Here is a 13209-nt window from a genome sequence, read left to right as displayed (position 1 = left end):
TTCTTTGAGCGCCGGATGTGGAAGCAGCTCTCTTGTTTGTTTATGTCCGTGTTATGTCTGTGGTGACTATGTGTATTGCTCAGATCTGTCTCTTTCTTTTTCCCCAGTCTCTCTCAACTTCTTACTGCCTCTCTCGGCCAATGAAAGCTTCTCAACTTTAATGTCGGACCTGATCCAACATAGGACCGCAAAGGGTTCAACACCATACAGTATTACTTGTGTCTCGATTATTTCCAGATAGCATTCTGCAGATGATTACTTTAATGTAACATTCTTTCAATACTCAGATTAAGAATGAAAATTCAGAAAAAGGGTTGGAATTGGGATCTGAAATCTCAAGTGAATAATTGGATACTCTCTGACAGAGGTGGCACTGCATTGCTAATACTGCTTCCAAAACACTACAAATCTGCTCTATTGAAGAAAATCCAGAATCATTTTATGGTATGTCAATGATGTTGTGGGGGCAAAAACCTGCCAGATATAAAGGGTGTTAAAGGGTGGTAGTATTAAGATACAAATACCTAAACATCTTTCCCTGTGTGATCTGTTCTGCTGTTTATTACCCTGTGTAATCCCTGCTGACTTCAATGTATCTTCCCTATCAAACAATGACAGAAACCACTGAATCCTCACCTACGGTTGCAGTAAGGTTAGTGTAGGCAGAGTCATTGGTATATACAGAGGTAGAGTTATGGGAAAGAAGCACAGTATGGTTGTGGATTCTGAGAGCTGGGTGGAATAAAAACAAGGAAAAGCATGAATTACAATACAACACATGATGGGTGCACACATAGTGAAAATAATGATATAAACACACACACACACACACACACACACACACACACACACACACACACACACACACGAGGACATGTAGACAGGTAATACAGACAGTATACAACAGAACACAATATGGGCAGGATATTCATTATATACAGTGCTCAGGCTAAATGTAATGGAAGCAGTTAAGGAACAAATGAATGAAATGTTTTCTTTTAATTTGCATTTACATAACAGTGGAAGTGACTGACTTATAGTGAGCACTGTCCACTCCACACATATTGGGTATAAAAACTGAAACAATGATAATACTAATACTGTTACTACTATGACTACTATAATAATAATAATAATAATAAATAATAATAATAATAATAATAATAATAATAATTTCCTTCACAGCTGTCTGCCCAGCATGGAAAAATACAAAGTTTTGATAATACATTCTGTGACATAATGATTCAGTTTTTCTATTTTTTTTCGTACGTTTATTTTAAGTAATCTCCAAAGACATTTCCCTCAATAAAATGGAGCTGTCAGTTTTCTTTCTGGTATGCATCTGTTAGCTAGATACTGTTTCCCTTTGCCTCAAAGCAGTTATTCACCGAAAAAGCGCTCTCCCTGTTTTAAATTAATTACTAATCTCTGCCTACAGTATAAAGTGAGCATATCCACACACATAAATAAGCACAAACCATTACCAGCAATAACTTTTAATGGGATGTGTGGTTTTTGAGGCTGAAGAAATCAGCAAGTAGACTTTTAAAAAAAATCAATAGGTGTTTGGATGGGGAATGCAGAACTTGAGATGAACTCCCTTTAACTGACTTATTTTCAAATAAAAGTACATTATTTTTTTTAAGCATGCACGCATTTCACAAGAAAAAAAAACAGTTTCTCCTGGCCCACACTGCACTATATTCCCAATATTCTTTATTCAATGTAGGCCTACAGAATTCACGGTCCACAAACATTTTGTTGTTTATTTACCTGCATTTCGACAAAAACTAAAAAATATATGAGGAATTCAAACAGGAATGCAATTTATTTATTTGCAAATAAGCTTATTTTAAGGGTGTTTATCTATAAATCTAGTTCTGCATTTAAGCTTAAGCACTGTATAAATATGTACAAACAGTATAGTGCATTTGCTGTTGATCATGCTTTTTAAAGAAATGAAACAAGCAATTATATGGGACAGTAGCTGAATGAAGACCACACAGATTCTGCGAGATTCTGGAGCTGTTGTAAGCCATCATGTGTCACTGCCACATACTTATACTGGTTCCATTAACATAACCTGTTCGGTTTCCAACTGCATCCCAAAGTCTGTGAATCCCATCCACCGCATCCAAGGGCCAATAGTGGGAGGCCGTGGCTAAAACCCGGAAACCTGGAGCAACAGACACATAGTTTTCTCTATATTGTAACAGCATTCATTGTCTCCTTGCAAAGATTGCTTAATGACACGCATAATCTCAGCATAGTTTTGAGACACTGGCAGATGATTTTTATTGTGCTCAATTGTAAAATGTGCTGCTCACTATTTGGAAGGACAAGAATTAACCCTGGAAATTGTGTGTAGGTTTATTGACATGCCATTTTAAACTAACAGTGTTAAAGACATCATCAAAACGCCTGTCTACTTGGTAAACATTACCCATTCTGTCAATACATGAAGTAAAATAACTTATAAATCCATAAAGAAAATGTGCAACCAAAGAGGATTATTATTATTATTATTATTATTATTATTATTATTATTATTATTATTATTATTATTATTATTATTATACTGTAGTACAATACAAAACATTTTTATAGAATAATACTGTTAATATTCAAACGAGAAATACAAAATATACTGTAAAAAAAAAAAAAGAAGAAACTTTTTTTTATTGAGTTTTCCCTCTGTTTTCTTTACTAGTGTACTTGTACGTGTTATAGCGTGTTCCTGATGTTCACGTTTCAACAGTGTGTTTTAAGTAGAGCAATGTTCGTATATGTGTATGTATTAACGGTCCCTTCAAAGCCGATTTGAAAAAGATCGCTCTTATCAAATTAAATTATTTTAAACTGCAGTATCGTATTACGAGGTGGGACCTGCAACTCAACACGTTATATTTATGATTTCACTTGTTGTGCTTCTAGTATCGCATAGACGTGTCTCAGTTTAAACGAATATACCTATCGATAGTCTAGGCGCATAACATCTTCACAATTCATTAAGTTATTATTAGTAAAGACCCTTGCACACTAGTCTATAGGCAAGACCATGCGAATCAGTTTGGTCTCCCTTATAAAAAATAAATAAATAAATAAATAGCGTTGTCAAGGTATATAACCGTTGTTATTACTAAAAGTTTGGTGTAATTATAGCAGGATGAATAACCCATGCAAAATTGTTATGTAACCTCATACGAAATATCAAACGCCACAGATATCTAATACTGCAACAAAATGCTATTCTCTGCCAGGTGCTAGAAGTCCCATACATCGGGTAACGATATAAAAATATTTACCTGGATGCTCAGATGGCGGTGTGTATTGACCAGAAACCTGCATATAAAAATACAAATATATTTATGCAACGTTATTCACCAAAAGCAAAATAAAACTTGTATATAGCTTTTTAAAAGCGATGTTATATTACCTGTAGGTGTGAAGGGATAAGAGCCAGAAAGCTTGAGAAAAGAAGGCACCGTTTTTCCATAGCGTGTTCTCTAGGTGTTTTTTGTTTGTTTGTTTGTTTGTTTGTTTTAATGTTGTTTAGTTTAAATGCTAGAACCCTTTTGAACAGCAATTCCGAACTGATGTGCACATTTTCCGCGAGATTTAAGCAAGTTAAGAATTTCACAAGTATCAAACTTCTCTCTCTCAATATAATATGTGATAAACATACATGGGGTCCCAGCTATTAAAGCTGTGATACCTTCAAGGGTTTATTTATGCTACTACAGACCACAGCTGAATCAGCATTTACAAAACGTGATAACACATAAAATAATTATAATCTTCAAATATTCTTCTGTTCTCGATTTTCTGTCCTCCTTTCCAATTTTGTAATCCACCCGATCACAGCGCGGGTGCTGTATCCATTTTTTTATTTGGCAGTTCAGAATAAAAATCTGCCTTGGGTTAAATTCGCTTAGTTTTCTCGGCACAGCTCTCTTCTGTTGGAGATTACTTGCAAGAATTCAGCGGTCTGGCTGCGACTCCAGTCCCATCACAGATTACGTTGGGTGGGGAAATTGAAATTGTGATGTCATTGTTGAAGCGGAACTTTAGTTTGTCTGCTACAACACGGGTCTGAACTCAATTTAGAATACTGTGGTAGCGAGAAAGAAAGATTATGTGGGTGTGTCCAAACAATAAAACAATAAAATAAAAAAATTAAAATACGGTACTGTTTATGATTTAGATTCGTACCAGAAAATAAACAATACAGGTGTATGAAACAATATGTATGACATTTACGACTAGCCAATAACGACGCGGCTATGGGTATAGGCAAAACGAAAATACTACAAAAATTTGTATAGGGCACAGAAAGAGATTGTGAGATTTATATGCAGAGGAAATGCTTGTGACCAGGGATAGAAGGGTGTGTTGCGTTGCTTTTCTCATTAACATGCATGAAAACCGCTTGAATCAACCCACACCAAGAGTCCTGTGAAGTGGATGGCTTTCATTTGTATTTGGCCAACACCGAAACTGGAGCGCAACTCGAGCCTGTGGAGACTGCTGTCATCACACTCAATGGGAACTCCCAAGTCTGCACATCTATACCTGCTGAAAGACTGAAATTTGTCTACTACTACAAAAATAAAACATCTGTTATGAACATTTAACGGTTATGACATTGTCATGTAAAACTTCACCAGGAAATTATTTCTGTCTCTGTGTTATTTATCTTTATGTTTTTAGTTTTGTTTTCTATTAGTTATATTTCCAGTTGTTAAGAAAAAACACCCCCTTGAAAAAAGGAAAGCAAAATATTGTCTCCAAGACTACAGCGCAGTTCAGTAATTGCTACTGATTGCGCTGTGTGTGTGTGTGTGTATATATATATATATAGAGAGAGAGAGCTCACATTCACGTACTTAAAACTGCAATGTTAATTATATCCAACTACGTGTAAATAAAATGTATTTATTTATGACTACCCTTCTGCTGAGTTTAGCCAAACAAAAATGACAACGCCACATTCATTTATAAAATCAAATTCAATTGGAATTATTTTTCGGATAAAGTTGTCACCCCCCAACAAACAACGAACTAAATCGAATTAGGCACGTTTGTAGCGCCGCCTTCTGGACGAAAACGTTGCAAATGTAGCGATTTATATCTCAAGTAAAAAGTAATGATAATTGAAAATTGCATTATAAAGATGTTTATAGGAAAAATGGTAGCCGTATCAAAGGCCGTGAAAGCTTGCGAATTATTGTGTAGTTAGTCCAATAAAAGGTATCCCCAATCCTTCTGTCTATTATAATGCATTATGTGTGCCAGTGGTTATCAAAATCTGACTCTACAAATTAAACATTGGCACCTTTCGTTCTTTACACATGAAAACAATTAAAAAAAAAAAAAAAAAAACTTAAACGGAATGCACAGGGGTTGTTTGCACTTTCATTTACACTGGCCTAGGGATAATCGACAAGGTTAAGTGTTTTGTTTCTGCAGATAAACGATTTTTGACTAATAGGCTCGTTCCTCGTATGATAGTGGTTTCAAATCAGTATCAACATCGATAAAAAAAAAAACACCTCAACCTGCAAAATGAACAAACGTGCAAACTGCGGATTGCTTCACTATGATAGCAAGATCAGATTTGTTGCAGCCTCTGGCGGAGAACAATGAAAATACACGTTAACCACCAAATCCAATGTTCCACTAACTTGATTCTTAAGATTAATAATCAGAATTTACTGATATGCACTTTCACTTAGAATGTTAGCTCCAGCCATGTATTCCGCATATTGCATTTACACATGACAGACTCAATGTCTAACAATTTAAACTACATGCAAAATGTGCTTGAGTTTTACTGCACCAGCTATTTAAATAACACAATTTACACTGAAGCAGGGCATTTATTATTTAGGGAAAATGTAAAGCAGTACATAATTTCTGACCTCTTTAAAGATTTATCTATATCTACACACACCTATTGGGCAGTTTACTTTGACAGGCAAAGCATCTTCCAGACTGGTTTCCAGCTATAGTTAAGCTTTTACCAATTCTATTTCCAGTTAGAGTAGGACTGAACAAGTGTAGACTTGGAGCTAGTTTCTGAAAACTTAATACTAGCATGCCAATAGTATCAGCTTTGAAGGTCTGCAGATGCTTTAGATCTTGATGTTTTAGGCCATTAAAACACACTTTGTATGAAGGATGGGTTTCCCCCCCAATCACTGGTTAATAGACTGTACTGAAAAGACAAAGAGCCAGTATTTACAAATTAAAACATGAAAATCGTATTAATCTCAATAGGGTATGAGTATTGCTCACATTACACACCTTAAAACAAAAATGCTATTTAAATAGCATGTTCAATTTAACATGAAATACTGACACACATACTGATTAGTTGTGCTAGAATTGCTACCCATTGCTATTTAAAAGTTATTAATTCACTGCTTACCAACTTTATTGCAAGGTACTCAGTTTACTTAAGCACAGACCCCTCAAAACAGGTTAACATACTGACAAAAGTCCTAAAGCAGAACATGACCATTTGAAGAACTTAGACTCCTTGTCTCAGCAAACTATGAAATAAAAGTAAATTAACTTCAAATTTAAGGCATGAAGAGTAAGTCCCCATTTATTTCTAATATTTGCTCCCGTTTTACAACATGCACCAAAAATAGTCCAGAATCAATAGCTTTCAAAACTGAAATACAACTTTATTATGTTAAACAAAAAGGAAAAAAATGGGGAGAGTGTAACAAGTGTCACCAATGTGTATTTACTGCAGAAGGCTTATAAATTAGATTTAAACAGAGAAGGAAAACGAACAGGATAGTTGCAGTCCAATAAGCCGAGCATTACGCAGGTCCAAAGTAGCAGGAATCAATGGTTGGATTTTGTTTTAAACTGCCACATGTTCACTCTGAAATCCACTCTTCAGCCTCTCCGGGGGAGGGGGGAGGGGGGGTTTAAAGCACATAAATGTTTTGTTGAGCTACAGTGGCACACAAGCTGCACCACCAAGATTTTCACAGACAGCTGCCTATAAAACTAGACTGCTGGTGCCAGGCTCCAGCCACTCACAGATCATCCTCATCATCTGGCAGGGCAGTAGACTGAGCAACCTGGGGAGAAAACAGGAGTTAGTATTGTCACCCTCAATGGAACAACAAAATAGACTTACTGTGACCAATACCATCCAGCTGGACACCTGGCATTACCTATTGGTAATCCTAGATTACCCATCATTGCAAACAAATCTTGAAATCTGCATTTACAAGCCTGTTCTGAAAGCTTGTAGATGTTAAATAAATAAAGACTGTAGCATGGAGTGAGACTAAATGAAACCATTGAGTCAGAACCTCTTCAAAAGTACATCTAACAAGCAGCTTCTTAATTCTGCCAAGAGACACCCGCCTGATAGTACAATCCAGTTTCTAGTGTCAGCTTTTAATTTAAAGTGGCATACCTGTAAATCTTGCTCGTACTGTGCTGCCAATGCTGGATCCATAACAACCTCTGGTGGTGCCAATGCGGGCATAGCCACAAACTCCAGGTTAGGGTCTCCAATCAACTTTCTGGCAAGCCAAAGGAAGGGCTTTTCAAAGTTGTAGTTACTTTTGGCAGAAATGTCATAATACTGCAAGGAAGGGAACAATTTGTTTAATGAAATTAAGCTTTCAGAACCACCAATTTATACAAGTTATAAAACACTTGAAGCTACTATTACTTAAATGCATGGGGTTGGTTTGATTATCAAAATAGTCAAAACAAATTTAAAAACAGCAGAAGACCTTCCTTAACCTTTTGCGGTCCTATGTCGGACCAGGTCCGACATTACAATTTTCCCTTGCCAGTCCGATGTCAGACATCAAAGACAAAAGCACAGGTCTCTAGTTGTTTTGTTCTCTGGAAAAAGCCAAGAAAACCTTTTAACGGGTTATTCCCCTAGAGATAACACAGACACAAAAGGAGAGAGCTGCTTCTGCATCCAACACAAAGAATATCAGATATTTGCAGAGCTTTTTGGGAGAAGTTATAGTAATAAAATAATAACTTGGATCACATTGAGGAGTTTGGTGCTAAAACAAGTGATCAGGAGAGGATTTATCAGTATGTATGTCTATAAAGAGGTACGTGAAATACAGCAAACAAGGGGTGGGGCTTGGCTGAAAATGCAGTACAAATGTCCTTTTGCAATTCAATGCCTTTTAAACCTGTTTTACTCTATTTTAAAAACAGCATGTGTGAAAATAAATTGGACCAGACACGCCTGACAAGCACTGAATAAATGGACAGCAAAGGGTTAAGATGGACTGCTCAATTAGTTACAAGACAAAGAACAGTCCAGGTTTTCAAAGCTCTCCACAACCCTTAGATGTACACTACACAGTTTCTGAAGTGTTTTATTTGTATTTCAACACAGGACAGTTAGTCATTTAAATACATGCACTTCTGCTCTGATTGGACAGCCACCATGGGTCAGAGGGTGCTGTAACCTTTACATTTTTGCCATTATCCATTTAATATGTGAACTGCATGAAGTCTCAAGCACAGATACTTTATAAGCAGCCTGTGCAGTTCACTAGAACATTAACATACCTGGAGGTTCTTCTTTCTATGGAAGACAATGGACTTTGCCTTCACCTTCCTGTCTTTGATGTCGACTTTGTTGCCACACAACACAATGGGGATATTCTCACAGACTCGTACCAAATCTCTGTGCCAGTTGGGGACATTTTTGTATGTTACCCTTGATGTTACATCAAACATGATAATGGCACACTGAGCTATGAAAGAAAATAAGACACGTTAAACTCAAAAGAAAAGTTCTCCACTTAATCCACAAGGCTAGCCATGGATAAAGGCTTTTACAAGAACTAATTACAAACTTACCTTGAATATAATAGCCATCTCGAAGGCCACCAAATTTCTCTTGACCAGCTGTGTCCCAGACATTGAATTTAATAGGGCCTCTGTTTGTATGAAACACAAGCGGGTGAACCTCAACTCCCAAGGTAGCTGGAAAGATGACAAATTAAAACATATTAAATAGTATAGGGTGTCAAACTGGAACAAAACCTCCTGACACGGTTCAAAGTAAATCAATCCTACAACCAGGGATAAAAGTACCAGCCTTTTACTCTTTCCATTGACTTAAGTAAAATTATAAAGGAACTTCTGCAGCAATTTATATTAAGTCAATGGGGTTTAAAATGTAATCATGAAATTACAATTACTTAGCATAAATTCTACAGTACTAAGCAGTGTACACATTTATAAACGTTTTGCATTTCCATTTGAGTAAAGCCACACCAGAGTGCCAGTCACCTTGGTTTAAATAATTCTGTAACAGCACAGAATCTAATTGTTTGCGATTGGTGGACTACCACAATGACAGCTCAGACTGTGCAACTATGGAAATGCCATCACATTAAGAGAAGCTTTTTTTTGTCCATTACAAGGAGCTACACATTTTGGTACACCAGAATATACAAAATGTACATTTCATTGCAGGGGCGCTGGATTATTGAGGCCATTTAATGATTAGCCATACCAGATATTTACTTACCTACATATTTCTTCTCAAACTCTCCAGTCAAGTGACGTTTTACAAAGGTAGTTTTGCCAGTACCTCCATCTCCGACTAGAACAAGCTGTGGAACAAGATATGTTAAATCCATTATTATAAAGGGGACATGCTTCTTCCATTATTAAATCAAGTGTTTAGAACAGGCATCATACCTGACCTAAACAAATGTTAAGCTTTCACATGAACAAGGTCATCTACGCAACCTGTTATTTCTTTATAGATTTTGTTTGGTACTTAATGCATGGAAATAACATCTGTCGTCTTTAAAGGCATTCTATGCTACCAAAAAGATGTAGATGTTTACTTAAATATAAAAATAGATCACCTTAAACTGAACTTGGGGTTCTCCACCTTGTGCAGCCATTTTATGGTTTTACCTGTTAAAAAAGTGTAATTAGTTGCAGTGGAAATCATCCCATAAGCTATACAGGACATCAAAAATAAGCATTAAACATGATACAGTATTGTTTGAGACATTACCCTACCCACTAAATAATAAAACAGGTTTATGCTGACAGACCGTACTAGCCCCATATTAATACATGCATTTCCTGTCGGGGATGGTCAAGTTACATATCAGATTTAACACAACGCCCATACTGGACGATCGACATTTCAGGAGAGCATAATTCAGTCTGGACCGATTATGTTCTTGCACTCTAGTCAATTCAATTGTCTGTGGCTGACTCCATTCAAAGAGCCACATGAGGGCGAGGCCCCACATGGTCGTGACGGTTAAATGAATATAGTAAACTCCGACTTTCTCCGTCACACTTAACACTCTCGGTTTAGTGATGGGGAAAAAAGGTTAAAAGAATAAGTTAGCTCCTCCGTTTAAACTTAAGCCGCCATGAAACACAATAAACGACTTCCTTATTTGATTCACAAAAAGAACTGATATAATCAATTTCCATTATGAACACTAAATTACTACGAATAAACTAATGTATACAAGACATTGTGAACGCTTTACCTTTTGAGAGCTGTCATTAGAATCAGATATCTTATAGTACCCCGGTCTACCCTGTATTTTAAAAGGAAATATCGCAGCGTTTGTAAGACAACCAACATCAGCCGGTGTATTCCCATAATCTAATATCACACAAGGCCCATTTTCTGCATTTCTGGTTCACAAGGCTCAGCCTGTTTCAATACTGATTTACTCAGCAGGCCCAACATCTACCACATCATTTGGAAAAACAGATCAGACACGTTAAATCAACCACCATATCAAAATAAACGCAATCTTCAACACACCCTGGCATTAAAGAAATGCTTGTTATTTTGATGATTCCTGACTTAATTGTTATACAATTTCACCGTCTCATAAGCGCCGGAATTGCGCTAATAAAACAGCTTACGAGACAATATGTCACAACCTGCAACCGAGAAGCATCCAATACAATTCTTACGAACCCTAACACAGCTTTGATTACATATGTCAATATTCAAACACTGCAATCTCATTGTCATATGAAAAGCCCGCCAACTTGACTCTTCCCCCCATTTTCAGAGGTAGACTTTCTATAAAATATAACGAAAATAAACGCACTTAGAGATTAAATCTTTCACAAAAACCCACACCGACACGATTTAAAAGAACTCTTTTTAATTCCGCAAACGCCATATCTATAATATCTGTGGTGATGCCTGCGATACTGCTTTGATTCGAATACGCCTCTTCCTTACCGTTTCCAGAGGTATGCGAGTCTCTTCAATACCCTGTAGAAAATGGCTGAACCACGATTCAAATACCCAGACTAGCCACCTCGGTCACATGACTCACGTTCGCCATAGCAACTGGCGGTAAAGTGGCGGGTTTGAAAATCTTCCCACATTTAAAAGGGTGGTTCTTATTTCTAGAACGCGTTTTCTATTGGCCAGCGGACCGGTTACCTAGATCACATGGCTTTGCCCTGGGCCGACAAAGAAACTGTGCTACTGTGCTCGCCATGTTGGATCCAATTGCTGTATAATTTAGTACATGACTGTAACGCTCTACGAGTCATAATGGCGGTAATTTCCAAGTGTCTTTCACTTAAACGTGACAGTGAACTTTCTGGCAATGCAACATTTCCTGGTGTAGAATTAAATTACGATAAATACAAAAGTTATTGTATTTCTACCCAGTAAATTACAGTACAATTCTGACGTGAATCAATGTATACTCTTACTGTTTAACATACAAGAATATATCAAATAAATACAGTACATGTGAAAAGGTTCGTGATAGATGACTTGAATAGCTAATACTTAATTAGACAATTGGTCTAAATAAACCGAAATAATTAACCTCAACATGGAAATAAAAATCATAAAAACAGACATGAAATCGTTAAATCGCATAATTCATTCAACAATTTTCATGAAGCTGAGTGTTAAACAAAAACAAAAATGTTGTCAAGTCATAATTTTTATTCATGTTTTATACATGTTATTGCTGCTGCATAAAGCACTAGGGATTTAAATTAACATGTTCAAAATGACAGGTATTTAGTAATCAAGGTTGCAAAATGTTTTATGGCCCCAAAAATACCAGTGTTGAGTCTGACAAATCTTTTGATTTTCAGTTGCTTTGCTATATTTTGTCAGCTATTTAGTTTTAGTAAACAAATGTTTTAAATTCAATAGTCTTATCTCTCTTTAAAGGTCCACCAGTCAACCCTGGTCCTGGGTACCCCCTGTGTACCCCCCTTAAGGGTCTGGTTTAATAATTTAGAGCTCAGTTGGAACGATTACATCAAACTTGGTATAGTCAGTGTAACAGATCATTTTTCTCAGCAGATGGCAGCCTTGAGCACAGAAACAGTACTGTAAATCCTAAATGATAACACTTTACACATTCATTTCTGCACCTCATCTAACGTGTATTCTTACTTACAAATCCACCTACCTGTGAAAGAGGTTAGATTTGTTGTTTCAGACTGTGCCAGCTTTATTATATTTTTCTTATGCTACAGTTTGAATCTCCAATGGAGGAAATCGTGGTTGATAATCTGTTGTTTTATAAAAATCTATCACTAATTTGTGCTCATAAAAGGTACAATGAGTAGGCAACTCAGCCCACTGAATTCAATGGAAAGGCAAGGACTGGAAGCAAACTGTAAACTATATGGTTCAAAGACTTACCATTCGTTTAAAGAGCAAACTCTGTCGTCGAAAGGTCAGTATTGATCCTAAATTGATGTCAGTATTTTACGGCATGCTAGAAATCTCCATGTAAATGTGGTCAGTGGTGAAAATTCTGCCAGCAGCATTCTAATACCATGGCAGATTCTAGTGTCCTTGCAATGTGGGTTTTTATTTTTGGAGCCTAGCAAAACCTGACATGGAAATTAATATCACGGCCCTAAATGTTGATTATTTTTGGTAGACTTGATTTTGTTTCTGTACTAGTAAAACAAAATGTGCATATATACATTCCACGAGAAACTTGTAACCAGCTAACTTCATATTTATCTTCCCTGTCATATATTTTCAAAGTTAAAACCTGTTTGGAATGGACAGATGCTTTTGTAATCCACAGTAGTTTGACTTGGGTGGTCAGTTGGGGCCCTCGCATTTACTTTCCACTGGATCAGAAGCGTTTCAGTGTTGGGTCGGCTGGGATACAGAAAGTTACCCACTCACTGTGGTATTAA

General features: G+C 36.6%; 2 protein-coding genes across 7 annotated transcripts in view; both read right to left on the bottom strand.

The window, feature by feature from the left end:
- LOC121300024 (adhesion G-protein coupled receptor D1-like) overlaps nucleotides 1-4010 on the bottom strand; it is a 61989-nt gene extending 57979 nt beyond the window's left edge. For 2 of the 6 annotated variants that reach the window (XM_041228361.1, XM_041228362.1), the window contains exons 1-4: nucleotides 3437-4010; nucleotides 3306-3342; nucleotides 2060-2176; nucleotides 637-732 (exon numbers count right to left, since the gene is read on the bottom strand). In XM_041228361.1, coding sequence (XP_041084295.1) covers nucleotides 637-732; nucleotides 2060-2176; nucleotides 3306-3342; nucleotides 3437-3496 — 310 coding nt within the window. In that variant the 5' untranslated portion in view covers nucleotides 3497-4010. The remainder of the gene's footprint in view (nucleotides 1-636; nucleotides 733-2059; nucleotides 2177-3305; nucleotides 3343-3436) is intronic. The other 4 variants (XM_041228363.1, XM_041228366.1, XM_041228364.1 and 1 more) reach the window with 3 other exon arrangements.
- Nucleotides 4011-6671: 2661 nt separating this feature from the next.
- LOC121300303 (GTP-binding nuclear protein Ran) lies at nucleotides 6672-11343 on the bottom strand. The gene is made up of 7 exons (XM_041228827.1): nucleotides 11258-11343; nucleotides 9894-9945; nucleotides 9548-9632; nucleotides 8872-8997; nucleotides 8578-8765; nucleotides 7445-7615; nucleotides 6672-7100 (listed from the first exon to the last, which is right to left on the bottom strand). Exons 2-7 carry the CDS (start codon nucleotides 9930-9932, stop codon nucleotides 7056-7058), a joined length of 654 nt encoding a protein of 217 aa, XP_041084761.1. The 5' UTR covers nucleotides 9933-9945; nucleotides 11258-11343; the 3' UTR covers nucleotides 6672-7055.
- Between the last annotated feature and the right edge of the window lie 1866 nt (nucleotides 11344-13209).

Source organism: Polyodon spathula, chromosome 25, assembly GCF_017654505.1.
Source record: "Polyodon spathula isolate WHYD16114869_AA chromosome 25, ASM1765450v1, whole genome shotgun sequence".
Lineage (NCBI taxonomy): Eukaryota > Metazoa > Chordata > Actinopteri > Acipenseriformes > Polyodontidae > Polyodon > Polyodon spathula.
This window is presented reverse-complemented; position numbering and strand designations above follow the sequence as displayed.

Excerpts from the sequence above, each read along its gene's own strand:
- LOC121300303 (XM_041228827.1), bottom strand. The coding sequence starts at position 9,932 with ATGGCTGCACAAGGTGGAGAACCCCAAGTTCAGTTTAAG. Across the intron at positions 8,998-9,547 it reads GTTTGAGAAGAAATATGTAG|CTACCTTGGGAGTTGAGGTT; the intron begins GTAAGTAAATAT and ends TCATCTTTCCAG. Across the intron at positions 7,101-7,444 it reads AGTACGAGCAAGATTTACAG|GTTGCTCAGTCTACTGCCCT; the intron begins GTATGCCACTTT and ends TTTTCTCCCCAG.